At 41.1% G+C, this 21,039-nt stretch overlaps 1 protein-coding gene and 1 long non-coding RNA gene across 20 annotated transcripts; both read right to left on the reverse strand.

Moving 5' to 3' along the window:
• Window positions 1-1,540: 1,540 nt before the first annotated feature.
• Window positions 1,541-2,970, reverse strand: LOC119297483. Its single transcript, XM_037575258.1, has 3 exons — window positions 2,808-2,970; window positions 2,669-2,724; window positions 1,541-2,063 (listed from the first exon to the last, which is right to left on the reverse strand). The coding sequence occupies exons 1-3, from the start codon at window positions 2,879-2,881 to the stop codon at window positions 1,702-1,704; spliced, it is 492 nt and encodes a 163-aa protein (XP_037431155.1). The 5' UTR covers window positions 2,882-2,970; the 3' UTR covers window positions 1,541-1,701.
• A 1,242-nt stretch (window positions 2,971-4,212) lies between these two features.
• LOC119301959 lies at window positions 4,213-20,768 on the reverse strand. 19 transcript variants are annotated; one of them, XR_005147251.1, is made up of 20 exons: window positions 20,435-20,768; window positions 20,153-20,326; window positions 19,404-20,063; window positions 18,825-18,895; window positions 18,644-18,738; window positions 16,877-16,916; window positions 15,487-15,561; window positions 14,291-14,330; window positions 13,651-13,794; window positions 12,977-13,043; window positions 12,179-12,252; window positions 11,039-11,118; window positions 10,395-10,534; window positions 10,208-10,247; window positions 9,070-9,135; window positions 8,377-8,520; window positions 7,929-8,003; window positions 5,752-5,823; window positions 4,965-5,237; window positions 4,213-4,315 (listed from the first exon to the last, which is right to left on the reverse strand). It is a non-coding gene; the product is annotated as an uncharacterized LOC119301959 (long non-coding RNA). The 19 variants fall into 19 exon arrangements; XR_005147245.1 differs by lacking the exons at window positions 11,039-11,118; window positions 12,977-13,043 and having other exon boundaries at window positions 20,153-20,188; window positions 20,264-20,326; XR_005147242.1 differs by lacking the exon at window positions 12,977-13,043.
• Window positions 20,769-21,039: the final 271 nt, after the last annotated feature.

Here is a 21,039-nt window from a genome sequence, read left to right on the forward strand (position 1 = left end):
TGTGAATGCCACGTGTCATCCATCAAGGCAGGTCTCACGTGCTAACCGTGAGACCTGGTCTCATATAAATTTTTTTCCGAAATTCCACTGCAAGGAAACATTTCAACAGAAAGCAATACTTCCATGGAAAAATGTTTCCTTAATAATACATTTTTATGTTTTTTTCATGTTGCCCCAGTGATACTTTCTTGCTCACTTTCTGTTGTAAAGAAGGTAAAAAACAGCAGAATCAGTTTGTAAAGCTCTAAGCTTTTATATACTGTTTAGATACATTTTAATGTTTTTTTCTTCACATTGCCCCAATGATACTTTCTTGGTTAATTGCAGTTGTAAAGAAGGTTCAAACAGCAGAATAAGTTTCTAGAGAAGCTCTAACATTTTTTTACTGTTTTAAAAGCGAGGGAGCATGTGCTTGTCTAAGCTTTTACATGCTTTAGTTTACACCAGAAACAAATGAAGCAGCCAAAACAACAAAAACAGAAAGAAAACAATAAAACAGTTCGAACCAGGGAAACGCCCGCGCACAAAGGAAACGCGCAGCGCGGCCCACTTAGCCCGCCAATGAAGAGCCCTGTGTGGAAGCGCAGCAACTTGACGCAGAACGGGTCACATAAGAGGGCGCCCGCTGACGCGAGACGGGATAGAGCTTGCCTACACCACCTATTCGATGGGCCATGCCCAGTGCACAACCGGAGACTTTAACCTGCGCACGTAAGAACCGTCTTTTTTGGATGTGCACAAATATTTTTCCTTTTCTGTTTATTACTTTTATTTCTAAAATAAAAGATACTATATTTAACGTTCATTGTCGTTAAAAGAATGTTTATGTAGTGTCAAAAACATATTATTGCAACTTTTGTCATAATGTTGATAGCATTAAAAAAATGTTTCGTACCATTCAAAAAATGCATTGCATTTAAAAATATACTCACGAGTTTCAAAAATATATTCGTGGCATTTAAAAAACATGTTTATACAATTTTGAAAAAATTATTCACACAATTAAGAATGTTTTTGTATCATTCAACAATGTGTATTTAAAATTGTTTAACACATATTCAAGAAAATAATCTTCAAAAAAAGCATATAAAAAATGTTAATCATGTACTTTAGAAGTGTTATAAAAAGTTGTAGATATATACCAAAAATATACAATGCATATGAAAAAAATAGGTATCAATACATATGTATTTAAAAAGTGTTAAACAAGTATGTAAAATGTTCATTCTGTGCACTACAAAAAGTATACAACGTGTAAGAAAAATTAGACATGTTTTTTAAAAAAACTAAGAAATCCTGTGAAAACCGAAGAAAAAAAATAAAAGTGAAAGAGAAAACCATAGAAGACCTGAACAAAAACAGTGAAAATACAATAATAATAATTAAAAAAAACTTGCATGCAGCTACAGTGTTAGACCTGCCCAATATGTCCACGCTATAGGCTAGATGTATTATGTCTCGGTACAGGCGTGCTGAGGCCTCCCTTGTCAACAAGGCCAAAGTAAGAAAGAAAGAAAGAAAGAAAGGAAATCATGAACAATAATCTCAAACAAAACCCTGCAACTTTTATTGATTGGTTGATAATCTCCGACAAAATGGCAAAATATCCGACATACAACAACATATGACTGACCATGTTTCACACCGACAAGCGGAAAAAAGGCGACGCTAGGGCCCATGGAGGAAAATTCCAGAGCCCTCCTACTTTTGGCCTTGAATTTGAACCGAACCCAACTTGATGATGACAATATACAGACTCCCCATGCCTAGTGTAGTGTAGGCAGTGTTCCCGGTGTCTTGGAACCAGTGTGCAAAGAATGAATGGTTGCAACTTGAGACCAACCTGCCTTCCTTCCTTGTCTGCAACATAACAATGTCTCTGTATACTCGGCTCGAATCATCATCGTTGGGTGGTTTTCTTCTTCGGCCCGAGCCGGGCCCGCGGGAGCCCAGGATGGCTACCAGCCCGCCCACAAAGGAGGCCGCGGCAGCCACCCAGAAGGATGGCGCGTTCCTCCGCCGAAGAGCTGGTCCCATGGCCCGCTGCCCAGCGACACGATGATCTGCAGGTACCACACGGTCACTTCCAATTAACTTTCTGTTTCCCCTAGGAAAACATATGCTTCTACTTTTGTGTTTCACCTAAAAAAACCATATGCTTATACTTCTCTACTCAAGTTTTTAGGTTCAACTCTGCTAATTACTGCAGACCAAAAGTCTCGGGTAAATAAGGCACGCAGTGGTCATGATACGTTAGAATGTTCGAATGTTTTATCTGAGAACTGTGGTCATAACTAAGTTGAACATGTATAGAGCGTTTGGCTTAGTTTTTTAGATCTCCAGTTTTTATGTTATTCGGCTAAATGATAATAATTTTTATAAGATTGCAACTTTAGTTTGCATCGCATCTCTCTTCTCAGGCTCGGCTCCCTTGACATTTTCGATCAAAGCTAGGGGTGCTAGCTAGTTAGCTAGCATGCTTTTTGATCTGCATGCAGAGTTGAAACCACACTCCTTGGCCAACCTATCTGAATCTGAATCTGAATCTGAAACTGAAACCGCACTGACTGACTGATCGAATGCGCCACATCTTATCTCTTGTTTCCAGTCCGCATCTATAAATTCAGAGTAGAGGAACCGCGAAACAATGGCGGAATTAGAGATTTACCGTTGGAAATCAATATGACGACGACGATGATGGATTGGATCTCCGCCCGCTCCCATCTTCAACCGCGCGCGACCTGTGTCTGTGAGAATCAACGGCGGAATCGGACAGTCCGACCATAAAATTAAACTGAACTGCTTACAGTAGGAAATTGAATTGAACGAGCAGAGCCGGATCCAAGTCCAAGTCGCACGCGCACGCCGCACGCGGACACATGACTACTTGTTGTATATATAAGACAAGATGGCGACGGGCGTGCTGAGTAGAACAAGCTAGGAGGGGCGCGCTCCATGGACAAAGTGCCACGGATCGGTGAGGTGGCGCAAGCAAGGCCCTCCATCGCTCCCTCCCTGATGGGTATCCCTAGACACACATTCATTTCATTCACAGGAAAGGAAAAGGGAGTTTAGTGGAGGAGAGAATTAAGGAGCTTCCGCTAGACGTGGATGGAAGCATTAGCCAATGGTTGGATCACAACGGAGATGAGATGAAGCGTGCGTGCGTAGACGAGAGAATTAAGGAGCTTCTGGTTTCGAGGAGGTGGAAGACGAGAGAATTAAGGAACGATCGAGATTGGTCCGTTCGTTTGAGATTTGGCAGGCCCAGCGTGACGTCCAGTCCAGTCCTACCCAACCAAGTCAGTAATCTGTCTATTCTGTTTCTTTTTTTTTGAGCCGGAATACCCTTGCTCCATCAACCAGGGCATCCAGCCAAATCACTGGCGTGAAGGCAGAGAAGAGAGAAGAGAGAAAAGAGTCCAACTAATTGTTTGATAGTGTCAAAAAAACATCTTACATTATGAGACGGAGGGAGTATATGCATATCAAAGTGTGTTTTTGATGCTTGCATGTATATCGGCTAATTGTTAAGTTTCTTCCTTTGATGCATGGTGCCAACTTGTGTTCATTCTGTACAAGAGATACCCAAACCTGATGATGGACAGATGAATATGCATGTTTCACTGGATTATTGACGAGGGAGAAATAACATACATTCGGATACATTCTACATACAGGGGAACTAATATAACTAACCCAACTTGGGGCAGCCAATACATAACTCATCATCAATTCAATCTATATATGCCAAGTTCCTCCAAAAAATGATGTTTGATAATTAGGCACACAATAAATCCAATGAGGCACGGCAAATTCCACAAATATAAATAAGCAAGGAAAGGACCAGTAGATGAGTGAGTTCAATACATACAACCATTTCGATCGACAACTTCAAAGTATATATGTATACGCTCCTTGGGTTCGATACCAAACAAAGAAAACTTGACATACACCCACTTTGATTGCATATATATCTATGTTTCACAAACACATCAACAACAACCCAAAGTGCAGACCACACAAACTTAATCATACAACCTGCCTGCATGCCAACTTTTGTTGTGAATCGTCATAAACCAACCATAAAAAAAAACATGTGTCCGCGGCAGCAAGATAAATATGGCCTGGCCCCTTAAAGGAACAAGTCTTGTGGCAAACAAAACTTGGGCCTTAATTTCACCTCCTTTTTTCCTCAACTGCCCAGCTGAGATCGAGCCCATCAGCCTAGTATCGATCCCATGTGGAGTATCACCTTTCCCTTCCCTTAGCCTGCGACTTCCACCTTTTTTTTTCTCCCCGTAGCTATAATCTCCTATAATATTCAAAGAAACAGCCGGGACGTGTCAGGTCCTCTCTCTAATGCGTCAACAACAAGAGGTGCATGCTGACAAAATAAATATGTACAGGTGAGCCAAGGTCCATTGCTCTAAAGAATGTAAATATGTGTTAAGGTAGATCAACACTATGCACGACCCATACACTTGGAGCTACTTCAACACATCTATGGTTTAAGCAAATCATATTAATTATGGACAAAACCAAATTGAAAACAATAGTTGTATGTGTTCTGGGACCCATTCAACAATACGACTTTATCCCTCGCCATCTAAGAACGGAATAATACACACATTGCACAACACCAAAACAACACCACACACGTCAATGCCCTGGTGGCAAAAGGCCTATAAAACAAAACTTCGCCTGGTTGACAGTACCAACTAGAAACCAAGATTATCTCATGATGCTCTCCTAAAATATGCTCCATGGCAAGTTACAATCAGTCAAGCCATCGTATTCCTATAATCACTGCGGACAGCACCAACACATGGGAATAGGTCAGGCATGCCACACTTCTTATAAGCAGCACAAAGAACAAACACTAAGATTTGGTAAGAAATCTAGTAGAGAATATCTCTCTTTTCTTGTTCAATCCTATTAAACAATCACCTACCAATACTCACATTGCCAAGAAGCATATCCGTAGAATCACACCTCCAACAGTAGTATAACCATGATGAATAGTCACTATGAGCCAGTTTGGTTCGAAGCCCCAGCCTGCCAAGCCAAATAATTGGCGTTGACCAACTGCCCCAGCAGTGTTTGGATCAAAGCCCATGCGTTGTCAATGCTGCCCTCGGGTCTCCGGTTCAATTTCTTGCCAACGCGACGGCAAGACGCAGGCGCAGAAAAGCAATGCCAATTTTTTGGCTCGCCCGTGCGTTGGCAGGGCCAACCTGGGCAAAAGCAAAACAGACCCTATATCATGACCAAATGTTCTGACATATAGTACAGGATTATCTAATCACATGCATTTTGATCACGGGTCAAAACAATCAACAGCTCTAACCAACCATTCTCTGATTTTAAGCATTTGAAAACAATCACCCTACCTAGCTACAACATGATGTCAAAAACAAGTGCATATATTCCCATTTGGTCCAGCAAGGCGACTAGATAATAAACAAAGACCAAATCACATAATTTTGCTCCATAGCAGAGAGGTAACATTTGATTAGTTCGAGGGCTTAGTTTTCACATTTTGAATGCAACTAAGCCCTTTGCTGCCCAAAATGCTTAACAGTTTTAAACACCCAATCCAGCCAGCTAATTAGGACAAAAATCCAGCAATCTCATATGATTGTGGTGGCCCGTCGGAAGACCACCACCACAGAACGGAACACTAAATCAATGGCTTGATGGCCAGACACCATCTCAGAGCAAAAGAGAGATCGGACATCAAGGGATCACCTGAACCAAGAAGAGGCAGCCACCACTGCCGAGGTTGTAGAAGATTAGACCTCAAAGAATAACCTGAATTTCCTGGAAAAAAGGAACTGGATGAAACTTTACACTCTTGATACTTCTGCAAAACACAAGAGATTGCTTAAACAATTTACAGATCAACTTTACAATTGGTGGTTCTTCAAATGCAGAATGATAACAAAAATTACACGAAGTTATATTTCAAGGTCTCGGAATATAAAAAAAGGGACCAAATAGGAGCCCTTGGCGGCATTTCTTTATAGACAAAACAACCTGAGACCCCGCGGAGTCTAAGACTCAAACGTGCACCTGCACTGCTTACCAATAGAGTGACGACTCTGGGAAATACCTAAAATCCATCAAGGTTTATCTCAGTATATGTAGGTCAACGAAGCTGGGAAATAGCTTCGGGCAACCATTTTTTAGGTACACATCAAGGCCTAAGTTAGGCAGAAATGGTTGGTTTACGCCCAACACAGATAGGGAATATATGATGATTTCACATGACAGGTCGCTTTTATTACACTTTTATCTCATATATAAAATGTCAAAAGGGTACTATTTGATTCTCCCATACCTTCCTTACAAATAAGGAAATTTGACTGGTTCGTGGCATTTGATTCCAGATATGCAGGTCAAGAACAAATACCGCAAACAATGAATCGCAATTGGCAAAATAGCAGGTTTTAGTTGCAAAATTTACAAATCGCTAGTGAAAATGCCAGCAGAGCAAAATAATAATTAAACAATAGTCTGTAGCAGCTAAATAAATTTTCAGAAAATATTTTTTTAACCGAGCTGCTCTCCTTTCGACTCAGTTGTCTACAAGTGATGTCCTAGTTTCGAAATATTCATCTTAACACAACTAAAACTTGAATGGTAGTGAACTACCAGGATCCGGCTACCCTCCTAAAAATATTAAAGTATCCAGAAGGGAGTAGGGCCAAAAGGCTTCATGATGTGAAATGACCGTTTGACTTCTAGTTTCGCCCACTGGTTTAACAATACATAAACAAAAAATAATAACAAACCTCAAGAAGTAGAAAATAGTTTATTAATCTATTTTACAATATGTGGTTCTTGAAACACGAAATGATAACAAAACACAGGAACTTATATTCAGTGACTCGCTATAAAAAGACCAACAAGGAGACCTTGGCGGCATTCTTTTATAGGGAAAACAACCTTGGTGCCCTGTGGAGTCTGAGACACGAGCGTGCACCTGCACAGGTTCGCAATAGAGTGACTGCTCAGTTCTCAAAGCCTCACAATATGAAAAGTGGGTTTCATACCTAGAATCCACCAATGTTTATCTCAGTACGTCAACGAGTAAGAAATAGCTTTGGGCAACCAGTTTCTAGATACATATCAAGGACTAAGTTAGGCAGATATTGCCGGTGTATGCCCAATAGAGATAGGGTAAATGTATTGATTACACAGGACTGATTGTTTCTATGACTATTTTGCCTCACAGAATGCCAAAATGGTACTATTTGATTCTCCCAAACCTTCGTTAAAAATAATAAAATTCATTTGGTTCATGATAGTTTATTGCAGCTATGCAGGTCAAGAAGAAATACTATAAACAATTAACAATAACATGGAAACTTCCAAGCCAAGACAAATAATGTAAATTAATACAAAAAACATGGAAGTGATCTACTATTTCATCACCCTTCATACTGCCGCTCATGTGAACACTGCTGCTAGTTTTTTGAGGACTGAAACCACCGTATTTTGTCCAGCAAGGCGACAAGATAACAAACAAAGACTAAATCGTACCCCCTCCGTTCCTAAATATAAGCCTTTTTAGAGATTATAATACTGATTACAACGGGGCAAAATGAGTGAATCTACACTCTAAAATGTGTCTATATACATCCGCATATAGTCCGTATTGAAATCTCTAAAAGGTCTTGTATTTAGAAACGGATGGAGTAATTTTGATCCATAGCTGAGGGCTTAGTTTTCACATTTTGAATACAACTAAGCCCTCTGCTGCCCAAAATTCTTAACATTTCGAAAGAATCAATCCAACAACCTTACATGATTGTGGTGGCCCGCCAGAAGACCACCACCGCAGATCTAAACACTAAACCAACGGCGTGATGGCCGGGCACCATCTCAAAGCAAGAGAGAAATAGAGGGCATAAAGGGCTCACCTGAACCAAGAAGAGGTGGCCACCACTGCCGAGGTTGTAGAAGATTAGGCTACCTCAGAGAATAAGCTAAATTACCTGGGAAAACATGGTGAAACTTTACACTCTTAACACTTATGCACAACACTAGAGATAGCTTAAGAAATCATAGTAAATCAGTTATCATCTACTAGACAATAGCAACTAGAAGCAACCAAGTAACTTCCAGTATGACAGTTCTTCATCCAACTCTGGAAATTTGCCTTGCACATCATTTGCAAGAATCACCATCATCATTAACCCATAGCAAATGACTAAACCTGAACATGAAAACACTAACATCATAGCACCATAGGACAGACAACAACCACTAGATCGTTGGCTCGATGGCCGGAAAAGAGCAAGGTGTGGCCATAGCTCAAAAGCTAGTGCCTAAAACAAACAAAGGACGAAGGTGAGATCAGGGACTCACCCAAGTAGTTGTAGCTGAGGAGGCAGTCATGTAAGCCCATATCATCCCACCGTGTACAGACTGCTGGACGGTCTCGATGTCGAGCGCCTTCTAGTTGACAAATCAACTTCCACGTGTCCCTTGAGCTTACCAAGTTCCCTCAACCTGCAATGGCCTAGTCAGGTCTCTCTCGAATGGACACAACACAAAATTATAGCATAACAATATTCGAGGCATGCATGTACAGAAGTCTCAAGTGCATCGCATACATAGTCTACACAGAAATAATGAAAATTTTCAGTAAACAAACTAGACATAGTGCCGAATTGGGGATTAAGTGATTCTATAAACCACGAGGCAATCTAAAACACTTATTTTCCAGGGCTAAATCCACTCAAATGGTTACCATCATGCGTCCAGCAAGGCGACAAGATAATAAACAAAGACGAAATCATATAATTTTGCTCCATAGCTGAGAGGCAACATTTGGTTAGTTCGAGGGCTTAGTTTTCACATTTTGAATCCAACTAAACCCTTAGCTGCCCAAAATGCTTAACATTTCAAAACAATCAACGCAGCCAGCTAATAGGGACGAACATCAATGGCTTGATGGACCGCCGAAAGACCACCACCGTAGATCTGAACACTAAATCAATGGCTTGATGGCCAGACACCATCTCGGAGGAAGAGAGAGATAGGACATCAAGGGCTTACCTGAACCAAGAAGAGGCAGCCACCACTGCCGAGGTTGTAGAAGATTAGGAGACCTCAAAGAATAACCTAAAATTCATGAAAAAAAAGGAATTGGATGAAACTTTACACTCTTAACACTTATGCGCAACAGGAGAGATTGCGTAAACGATTTACAAATCAACTTTACAATCGGTGGTTCTTGAAATGCAGAATGATAACAAAATTACAGGAAGTTATATTTCAAGGTTTCAGAATATGAAAAGGGGGACCAAACAGGAGCACTTGGCGGCATTTTTTATATATAGAAGAAACAAGCTGAGACACCGCGGAGTCTAAGACTCAAATATGCATCCGCACACCTTACCAACAGAGCAACGACTCTGTTCTCAAAGTCTCACAAAAAAGAAAAAGTGTTCATCTCAGTAGGCCAACCAAGCTAAGAAATACCTAAAATCCATCAAGGTTTATATCAGTAGGTCAATGAAGTTGGGGAATAGCTTCAGGCAACCAGTTTCTAGATACACAGCAAGAACTAAGTTAGGAAGATATGACTGGTTTATGCCCAACACAGATAGGGAATATATGATGATTTCACATGGCAGATTATTTCTATCTCACTTTTATCTCATAAAATGTCAAAAGGGTATTATTTGTTTCCCCCATACCTTCCTTACAAATAAGAAAAATTGACTGGTTCCTGGCCAGTTGATTCCAAATATGCAGGTCAAGAACAAATACCGCGAACAATTAACTGCAACTGGCAAAAAAGCATACATAGTCTACACAGAAATAATGAAGAAATTCAGTGGACAAACAAGAAATAGTGCCATATTGGGGATTAATAAATTCTATGAACCATGAGGCAATCTAAAACACTTAGTCCTCCAGGGCTAAATCCACTCAAATGGTGACCATCACCACAGCCCAACAAAACTACAGATTGCCATCGCGCGATGGCGAGCACAATGCTCACCATGACACGTCGTGGACACAAAGAGAAGAAGAGAAATGGTGGCGCTAGTTATCACAACAGACCGTCACCATAGCCCCAAATCCTAGAAATTTCCATGGCCAGCATAGAACCTACCACGGATTGATGGCCATGGACACACAGAGCGAAAGAGAAAGCACATGAGAGGGAGGGAGTGCCTTATCTTACCTACACCACCACTGCAGCTTTATCACAACAACGATCGCATCTGCAAGAGGAAAACACAAATGAAGAAAGAACAACTTTGGGAAACAAGTGAGCAAAGGTCCATGGCTTTAAAGAATGTAACCATGTGTTGAGGGTTGATAAGCAAGATGTAGGACGCATACAATGGGAGCCCAGATCAGGGACTCACCCAAGTAGTTGTAGCTGATGCATTCATGGAAGTTTTATCATCACACCGTGTACGGACTGCTGGACCGTCTCGATGCCGAGCGCCTTCTAGTTGGCAAACCAAATTCCACATGTCCCTTGAGCTTATCAAGTTCCCTCAACCTGTAACAGCCTAGTCAGATCTCTCTCGAATGTACAAAACACAAAATTATAGCATAACAATATTCGAGCTTATCAAAACTTGAAAGGTAGAGGTCAAGTCTCAAGTGCATCGCATACATAGTCTGCATGGAAATAATGAAAAAATCCGGTAGACAAACCAGAAATAGTGCTGGATTGTGTATTAATTGATTCTATAAACCACAAGTCAAACTAAAAAACTTATTCTCCGGGGCTAAATCCACGCAAAGGGCGGCCATCACCATAGCCCAAAAGACTAGAGCTTTCCATGGCACGATGGCGAGCACGGAGCTCACCACGACACGATGGATGTGGACACAAAGAGCAGAAGAGAAATAGTGGCACTAGTTATCACAACATACCATCACCATAGCCTCAAACCCTAGAAATTTGCATGGCCAGTATAGAACCTACCATGGCTCGATGGCCATGGAGACACAGAACAGAAGAGGAAGCATAGGAGAGGAAGGGAGTGCCTTATCTTACCTACGCCACCTCTGCAGCATTGGGGAGAACACAAATGAAGAAGAACAACTTTGGGGAAACAAGTGAGCAAAGTTCCATGGCTGTAAAGAATGTAATCATGTGTTCATGGTAGATAAGCACTATGCACGACGCATGCATTTGAAGCTACTCCACGACACATATGATTTAAGCAAATCATGATAAATATTGACCAAACCAAATGAAAAAAAATTCTCGAATGTATGTTCTGGAACCCATTCAGCAATGCAACATCATCCCTCACCATCTAAGAACGGAATACTACACATTGCACATCACCAAGACAACACTACACAAGCCCATGCCTTGGTGAAAAAAGGCCTATAAAATCAAACGTCACCTAGTAGACCGTACCAACTTGAAACCAAGCTTCTTCCATGATGCTCTGTTAAAATAAGCTCTGTGGCAAGTCACAATCAGTCAAGCCATTGTATTCCTATATTCACTGCACGCAGCACCAGCACATAGGAATAGGTCAAGCATGCCACACTTCTTATCAGTACCACAAAGCACATCACTAACATTTGGTAAGAAATCATGTAGAGAATATCACTCTTTTCTTGTTCAATCCTATCAAAGAAGACAAAGAATCACCTACCAATACTACCAAGAAGCGTATTCATTGAATCACAATTGAAACGGAAGCATAACCATGATGAATAGTCACTATATCATGCCAGAGTACCGCGTTATCTAATCACATGCATTTTGATCTCAGCACAAAAACAATCGACAACTCAAACCATTCTCTGATTTTAAGCACTTGACAACAATAACCCTACCTAGTTACAAAAGAATGTAAAAACTAGTGCATATATTCCCATTTCTTCCAGCATGGAGACAAGATAACAAAGACCAAATCATATAATTTTGCTCCATAGCTGTGAGGCAACATTTGAGGGCTTAGTTTGACCATTTTTAATCCCACTAAGCCCTTTGCTGCCCAAAATGTTGAACATTTGAAAACTATCAATCCAGGCAGCTAATAGGGACAAAAATCCAGCAAGCTCACATGATCGTGGTGGCCCATCGGAAGACCACAACCATTTATCTGAACACTAAATCAATGACTTGTTGGCCGAACCCCATCTTTGAGCAGGAGAGAGGACATCAAGGGCTCACCTGAACCAAGAAGAGGTGGCGCCATCGCCGAGGTTGTCGAAGATATGGCAACCTCAAAGAATAAGCTAAAATTCCTGTAAAAGGAAACATGATGAAACTTTACACTCTTAACACTTATGCAGAGCACTAGAGATAGCTTAAGCAATCATAATAGTGACCACACCAAAATTGAACACAATAGCTATGTTAGGGGAGGAACACCCCTGGTCATCACAGGACTATAAATCAATTATCATCTACTAGACAATAGCAACCAAGTAGCTTCCAGTACGACATTTCTTCATCCAACTCTGGAAACCCAGAGATAAAACCCAACATTGTATCATATTCTTGACAGTTATAACATGGACCTAAAGTATATTGGTGCCACATCTAAGATCAAGTGTTTTCATGTCCATCAAAGATGCTAGGACAGGTAAAAAATAACCAAGAGTCTGTTGCATGCTTGCAGCTAAATAAATGAAATGACCATCTAATTTCTTATTTTGACCACTTGATTCAACAATACATAACAGAGGATGATAACAAATTTATTGAAGATAAATTCTTTTTACTAATCAACTTTAGAATCTGTGATTCTTGAAATGAAGAATGATAACAAAATTACAGGAAGTTATATTCAGGGTCTCAGAATATAGAAAAAAGATACCTAACAGGAGCCCTTGGTGGCATTTTTTTATAGAAGAAAAAACCTGAGACCCCGTGGAGTCTATGACTCAAACGTGCACCCTCACAGCTTACCAACAGAGTGACGGCTCTGTTCTCAAAGTCTCACAATAAGAAAAGTGGGTTTCATACCTAGAATCCACCTAGGTTTATCTTTCTAGGTCAACGAAGCTGGGAAATAGCTTCAGGCAACCAGTTGCTGGATACACAACAAGGACTAAGTTAGGCAGATATGGCTGATTTATTCCCAGTATAGGTAGGGAATATATGATGGTTTCACATGACTGCTTGTTTCTACGACACTTTTATCTCATTAAATGTTCAAAAGGGAACTATTTGGGTCTACCATACCTTCCTTGCAAATAAGAAAATTTGACTGGTTCGTGGCTTTTGATTCCAGATATGCACTTAAGAACAAATACCGTGAACAATTAATCGCAATTGGCAAAAAAGCAGGCTGTAGTTGCAAAATTTATAGTTCAAAGTGAAAATGCCAGCACAACAAAATAACAATTAAACAAGAGTCTGTTCCATCTAAATAAATTTTAGTAAAGTATTTTTTTTGAAATGGTTCTTCATCCAACTCTGTAAATGTGCCTAACACATCATTTGCAAGAATCATCATCATCATCAACACATAGCAAATGACTAAACCTAAACATGAAAACACTAACATCATAAAACCATAGGATAGACGACAACCACTAGATCTTCGGCTCGATGGCCAGAACAGAACACGGTATGGCCATAACTCAAAAGCTAGCACCCAGAGAAAACAGAGGAGGAAGGAGAAATCAGGGACTCACCCAAGTAGTTGTAGCTGAAGAGGCAGTCATGTAAGCCCATATCATCCCACCGTGTACAAACTGCTGGACAGTCTCGATGTCGAGCGCCTTTCAGTTGACAAACCAACTTCGACGTGTCCCTTGAGCTTACCAAGTTCCCTCAACCTAAAACGGCCTAGTCAGGTCTCTCTCGAATGGACACAACACAAAATTATAGCATAACAATATTCGACCCATGCATGTACAAAAGTCTGAAGTGTGCATCGCATATATAGTCTACACGGAAATAATGAAAATTTTCAGTAGACAAACTAGACATAGTGCCGAATTGGGGATTAAGTGATTCTATAAACCACGAGGAAATCTAAAACACTTATTTTCCAGGGCTAAATCCACTCAAACGGTTACCATCATCGTAGCCCAAAAAAAAACTAGAGATTGCCATGTCATGATGGCGAGCACAGAGCTCACCACAACACGATGGTCATGGACACAAAGAGCAGAAGAAAAACAGTGGCACTAGTTATCACAACAGACCATCACCATAGCCTCAAATCCTAGAAATTTCCATGGCCGGCATAGAACCTACCATGGCTCGATGGCCATGGACACACACAGCAGAAGAGAAAGCCTACGAGAGAAAGGGAGTGCCTTATCTTACCTATGCCACCTCTGCAGCTTCATCACAACAACGATCACCTCTGCAAGAGGAAAACTCAAATGAAGAAAGAACTACTTTGGAGAAACAAGTGAGCAAAGTTCCATGGCAGTAAAGAATGTACACATGTGTTCAGGCTAGATAAGCACTATGCACGACACAAGCACTGGAAGCTACTCCACGACATCTATGGTTTAAGCAAATCATGATAAATATTGACCAAACCAAATGAAAAACAATTCTTGTATGTATGTTCTCGAACCCATTCAACAATACAACATCATCCCTCACTATCTAAGAACGGAATAGTACACATAGCACAGCACCAAGGCAACACTACACATGCCCATGCCATGGTGAAAAAAGGCCTAAAAAATCAAACGTCACCTAGTAGACAGTACCAACTAGAAACCAAGATTCTTCCATGATGCATTGTTAGAATAAGCTCTATGGCAAGTTACAACCAGTCAAGCCAATGTATTCCTATATTCACTGCACGCAGCACCAACACATGGGAATAGGTCAGGTGTGCCACACTTATCAGTAGCACAAAGCACATCGCTAACATTTGGTAAGAAATCAAGTAGAGAATATCTCTCTTTTATTATTCAATCCTATCAAAGAAGACCAAGAATCACCTACCAATACTTACATTGTCAAGAAGCATATCCATTGAATCACGATAGAAACAGTAGCATAACCATGATGAATAGTCACTATATCATACCCAAATGGTTTGCCATATAGTACTGGATTATCTAATCACATGCATTTTGATCTCGGGACAAAAACAACCAACAACTCAAACCATTCTCTGATTTTAAGCATTTGACAACAATCAACCCACCTAGTTACAACAGAATGTAAAAAACTAGTGCATATATTCCCATTTCGTCCAGCACGGCGACAACATAACCAAGACCAAATGATATAGTTTTGCTCCATAGCTGAGAGGCAGCATTTGATTAATTGAGGACTTAGTTTTCACATTTCTAATCCAACTAAGCCCTTTGCTACCCAAAATGCTTAACATTTGAAAACTATCAATCCAGCCATCTAATAGGGACAAAAATCCAGCATTCTCCACATGATTGTGGTGGCCCATCGAAAGACCACCACCACATATCTGAACACTAAATCAACGACTTGATGGCCGGACACCAACTCAGAGCAATAGAGAGAGGATATCAAGCGCTCACCTGAACCAAGAAGAGGCAGCCGCCATTGCCAAGGTTGTAGAAGATTAGGTGACCTCAAAAAATAAGCTAAATTTCCTGAAAAAGGAAACATGATGAAACTTTACACTCTTAACACTTACGCACAACACTAGAGACAGCTTAAGCAATCATAATAGTGACCAAACCAAAATTAAACACAATAGCTATGTCCGGGAAGAAACACCCTTGATCATCACAGGACTACAAATCAATTATCATCTAATATACAATAGCAACTAGAAGCAACAAAGTAGCTTCCAGTACGATAGTTCTTCATCCAACTCTGAAAACCAGGAGATAAAACCAAGTGTAGTATCATATTCCTGACAGTTAGAACATGGACCAAAAGTATAGTGGTGCCACATCTAAGAGCAAGTGTTTTCATGTCCATCTAAGATGTGAGGACAACAAAAACAAATCAACAAGAGTCTCAGTGGTTCTCGAAATGCAGAATGATAACAAAACTACAGGAAGTTATATTCAAGGTCTCAGAATATAAAAAAACGAGACCAAACAGAAGCCCTTGGCGGCATTCTTTTATAGAAGAAACAACCTGAGACAAATGGAGTCTAAGACTCAAACATGCACCTACACAACTTACCAACAGAGCGACGACTCTGTTCTCAAAGTCTCAGAATATGAAAAATGCGTTTCACACCTAGAATCCACCTAGGTTTATCTCACTAGGTCAACGAAGCTAGGAAATAGCTTCAGGCAACATGTTTCTAGATACACAACAAAGGACTAAGTTAGGCAGATATGACTGGTTTATGCCCAACACAGATAGGGAATATATGACAATTTCACATGACAGATTGTTTCTATGACACTTTTATCTCATAAATGTCAAAAGGGTACTATTTGTTTCTCCCATACCTTCCTTACAAGTAAGAAATTTTACTAGTCCATGGCCATTTGATTCCAGATATGCAGGTCAAGAAAAAATACAGCGAACAATTAATAGCAACTGGCAAAAAAGCATACATAGTCTACACAGAAATAGTGAAGAAATTCAGTAGACAAACCAGAAATAGTGCCAGATTGGGGATTAATAGATTCTATAAACCATGAGGCAATCTAAAACACTTAATTCTCCGGGGCTAAATCCACTCAAATGGTGACCATCACCACAGCCAAAAAAAACTAGAGATTGCCATGGCGCGATGGCGAGCACAAAGCTCTCCATGACACCATGGTCATGGACTCAAACAGCAGAAGAGAAATGGTGGCGCTGGTTATCACAACAGACTATTACCATAGCCTCAAATCATAGAAATTTCCATGGCCAGCATAGATCCTACCATGGCTCTATGGCCATGGACACACAGAGCGGAAGAGAAAGACATGAGAGGAAGGGAGTGCCTTATCTTACCTACGCCACCACTGCAGCTTCATCACAACAACGATCACCTCTGCAAGAGGAAAACACAAATGAAAAAAGAACAACTTTGGGGAAACAAGTGAGCAAAGGTCCATGGCTTTAAAGAATGTAAACATGTGTTGAGGGTTGATAAGCAGGATGTAGGACGCATACACTTGGAGCTACTCTACAACATATGTGGTTTAAGCAAATCATAATAAATGTTGACCAAACCAAATGAAAAACAATTCTTGTACGTGTCCTGGAACCCATTCAGCAATACAACATCATCCCTCACCATCTAAGAACGGAATAGTACACATTGAACAACACCAAAGCGACACTGCCCACGGCCATGCCTTGGTAAAAAAAAGGGCCTATAAAATCAAAAATGCCTGACGCACAAGTTTGAAAACCAGGAAGCAACAAACTACAATGCTTGTGTTGCTTTACTTGATGTAAATATATTTGCAGTTCCAGAATAGATAGCGATACCATATTAGGCATAGGTGCAAGATAGGAAAGAAATGATTTAGTGTGAAAAGAATTGGTCAAATTAAGTCCTTCAACTATGAATGTTCTCACGTCGATGTGTAGATTTTTATCAATGTCTTTCCTTCCCGTGCAAGAAAAGAGTTGTGTAGTCACAGAAAAAAATGAGTGGGTACATGAAAACGGTAGTTTCTCATTCAAACATCTTAGCTACAGCAAGAACAACTGATATATTTCTGAAAAGATATATCCTACTTCAAGCAAGCAGATATCCATGGCAGTACAGTTGTATGTTCAGAAAGAGTGGCTTCAAAGAGGAGCAGCTGGTAAACATCTTCCATGAATACAAAAAAAGAAGAAAGAAGCCAGCTTAAGCTGTTAGGAATGCCAACACAAGAGAAATGCTCACGATTGCCATGTCGAATTCCATGAATTCCACAGGCTAGGCCCAAGCAAACAGATTCCTTGATATCTCTCATCAGTAGCCCGCCGACTACAAATGATTCCACAACATCCAATACAACCACTACTATTCAATAGTGGAGTATCTCACTCCTCTGGGCAACAAAACTATTAATAACTCGATCGATTATGTGGCTGGCCGCAACTAATTTTTTTAAGAGACGGGTGTACATGTACTAGCAGTAATTAACCTACTTACTGTTGGTACTTACTACAGTTTGATTTCTCCTCAAGATGACTTGTTTTTCAGAGAGAGACCATGCACTGTTAAGGCACTACTAGTTGTTGTAGCTAGTAGTATTGATCAAACGCTGCAGACGGCTCCATGGCACTTGGATGATCACATAGACATTGGAATGTGCTGCTCGTATTTAAAGCGGAAAGAGAGAAAAAAATAAAAACTGAATCGACCTGGAACAAGACGGGACCCAAAAACTGAATCTGCCTAGAAAATTTTCTCGTGTTTCATAACCAACCATAACATAGAGAAACTAGGCATTACTACAACCAAAAAAGAAAAAAAAGAAAAGTCGGTCCAAGCCATTAGAAAGACCAACAGAAGAAAGAAACTCACGTCTGCCCTATTGAATTTGGACAAGTGATGAATCATAAATAAGCTTCTCACTTTATTGCTGCCAAATGATAAATCTTATATGATCCAGAGTTCCAGAAACAAAAAGCAATGAAGAACACCGAAGGTCCAAAGTAGTCAAGATTATCAAGTTTGAATCATCTGAACTACCAGTACACTAGCAACAGCATTCTACCAGTAACCCTGCAGCGAAAACTAACAAGTAACAAGGATCTAGATAAAGAGTTGCTTACCTAATCCAAGATCTACAAGAAAAGGTTTCTTTTCTTGAGGAGTTCCAGGCTGGCTGAGATGAAAGTTCTCAGGTTTGACGTCCCATTTTACATATCTGAAAGAAATATACAGAAGCGTCATAAGAAAAGAGGGAAAATGCATGATGCATCAAACATAGCTAACCTTCGGATGCCTGCTTACCCTACAGAATCCATGCTTTCCAGGATAGAAATGGGCTCTGCAGCAATACAAGCTACCATTCTGATAACATGCTGAAAGTTTTTGACACAAGTTAGAAAACCAAGAAGTAACAAACTACAATGCGTGTGTTGCTTGATTTATATACATCTTGATATAAACATATTTGCAGTTCCAGAATAGATAGCAAAACCATATTAAGCATAGGTGCAAGATAGAAAAGAAATGATCGAGTGCGAAATGGTCAGACTAAGTCCTTCAACTACGAATGTTCTCGTGTAGATGTGTAGATTCTTACCAATTTCTTTCCTTCACGAGCAACAGAAGAGCAGTTTATTCAGAGGAAAAAAATTAATGGAGGCACGAAAATGGTAATTTCTCATTCAAACATCTTAAATACTGCAAGAATAGCTGATATATATTTCTGAAAAGGTATGGTATATGAAGCAAGTACGTACATATCCATGACTATGTTTAGAAAGAGCAGCTTCCAAGAGAAGCAGCTGCTAAACATCTTCCACGATTTTAACAAGTTAAAAAAAACAATCTAAGCTGTTAGGGGTGCAAAGAGAAGATACTTACTGCTGGTACTTAGTACAGTTAGATTTCTCCTCAAGAAGACTTGTTTTCCAGAGAGAGCCCATTGTTAAGGCACTACTAGTTGCTGCAACTAGTAGTAGTAGTGATCAAATGCTACAGACAGCTCCATATATATGGCACATGGATGATCAAACAGATACTGGATCTGCAGTTCGTGTTTAAATCATAAAGAGAGAAAATGAAAAACTGAATCGACCTAGAAGGCTAGAACAAGACAGAACCAAAAAACTGAATCGGCCTAGAAAAACCGCATGTGTTTCACAACCAACCAGAACATGCAGAAACTAGACATCAATAAACCATTTAATTTTAATCCAAGAAGGCTTGTAGGCATGGGGGGTCATCTAATTTGTTCATTTGACTAACACATGTAATTTCATTCACACGTCCATCCAGTGAAAGCGAATAGCATTACAATAATCCCTAGTCGCAACCACATAAAGCTCCAACTTGTGGGACAAAATTGATTCGTGAATCTGCCAAAAATTAAATCTGCTCATGAACGGAACCGAACAGGGAGAGGTAAGGGCAAGCGAGGACCTTCCATGCCGTCAGTGTCGGAGCAGCCACTGAACCCGCAGGGGAGCAGCTCCTCCAGGGCCCCTGTCCTTCACACAAGCAGATGAGATGGGATGACGCTGCCTGCACGCAACCACATACCCCCACACGTTAGTGAGAGAAAATGTAATGGTTGCATGAAAAATAGATTATTTTTGCTACAAACATCTTACCTACAGCACAAACAAAAATTAAATTGATTCATGAATCTGCATGCCAATAATTAAGTTTGTTCAAGAAAGATCCTGATCCTGATCCTGCTCATGAATGAAGAGAAGCGAAACCTCTTCCATGGCGTCCTTGACACGAGAAGATGAGATGGAGATGGGATCGTCTCATCAAACTGCCTGCATCCACCCACACCCACAACCACACCCACACCCACACCCACACCCACACCCACACATTAGATAGATGCAGATGCAGAGAGGAAGAGAAAGAAGAAGAGAACTCACACATCCGAATCCGACGCTTTTGGAGGGGATCCTGCGGACTTGACTTGCGGCGCCGTGGGCAGGCGGCCAGGAGGGCGCGGTGGCGGTGGGGGTGCTTGATTGTGGACAAGGATGGAGCTTGAGCCAGCCGGCGGCGGACCTCTGCCGCTCGCCGCAGCTCAAGCACGGCGGCGCGGTGACCGGAGAGGAGAGGAGACGAGACGAGCTGGGGGAGAAGACCGCGGGCGGGGCCGTCGCATGGAGGTGGAGGCGGAGGCGGACGAGGCATCGGCGGCGGCGGCGGCGGCGGCTTGGGAGGGAGGATTTGGTTGGGTGTCGTTTCGTTTGGGCTTCTCCCTCTTTTTCTCCCCCTGATTTATTTTTACTTTTTTTACTGCTCTTCGTTGATTGGTCCATCGAGTCCTCCCGCGGATCCATCCTTTCCTCCACTTAATCCCAGCCGTTGCCCCATATCCAACAACCAGACCTGGCCAAACGGGCCGGCCCGGCACGGCACGGCACGGCCCGTGCTAATCGTGCCTGGCCCGGCACGGCCCGCCATGGCACGTTTAATAGCCGGGCCGTGCCGTGCCGGCCCACGGGCGCTGCTCCTTGGCCCAGGCACG

This window comes from Triticum dicoccoides, chromosome 5A (assembly GCF_002162155.2).
Source record: "Triticum dicoccoides isolate Atlit2015 ecotype Zavitan chromosome 5A, WEW_v2.0, whole genome shotgun sequence".
Classification (NCBI taxonomy): domain Eukaryota; kingdom Viridiplantae; phylum Streptophyta; class Magnoliopsida; order Poales; family Poaceae; genus Triticum; species Triticum dicoccoides.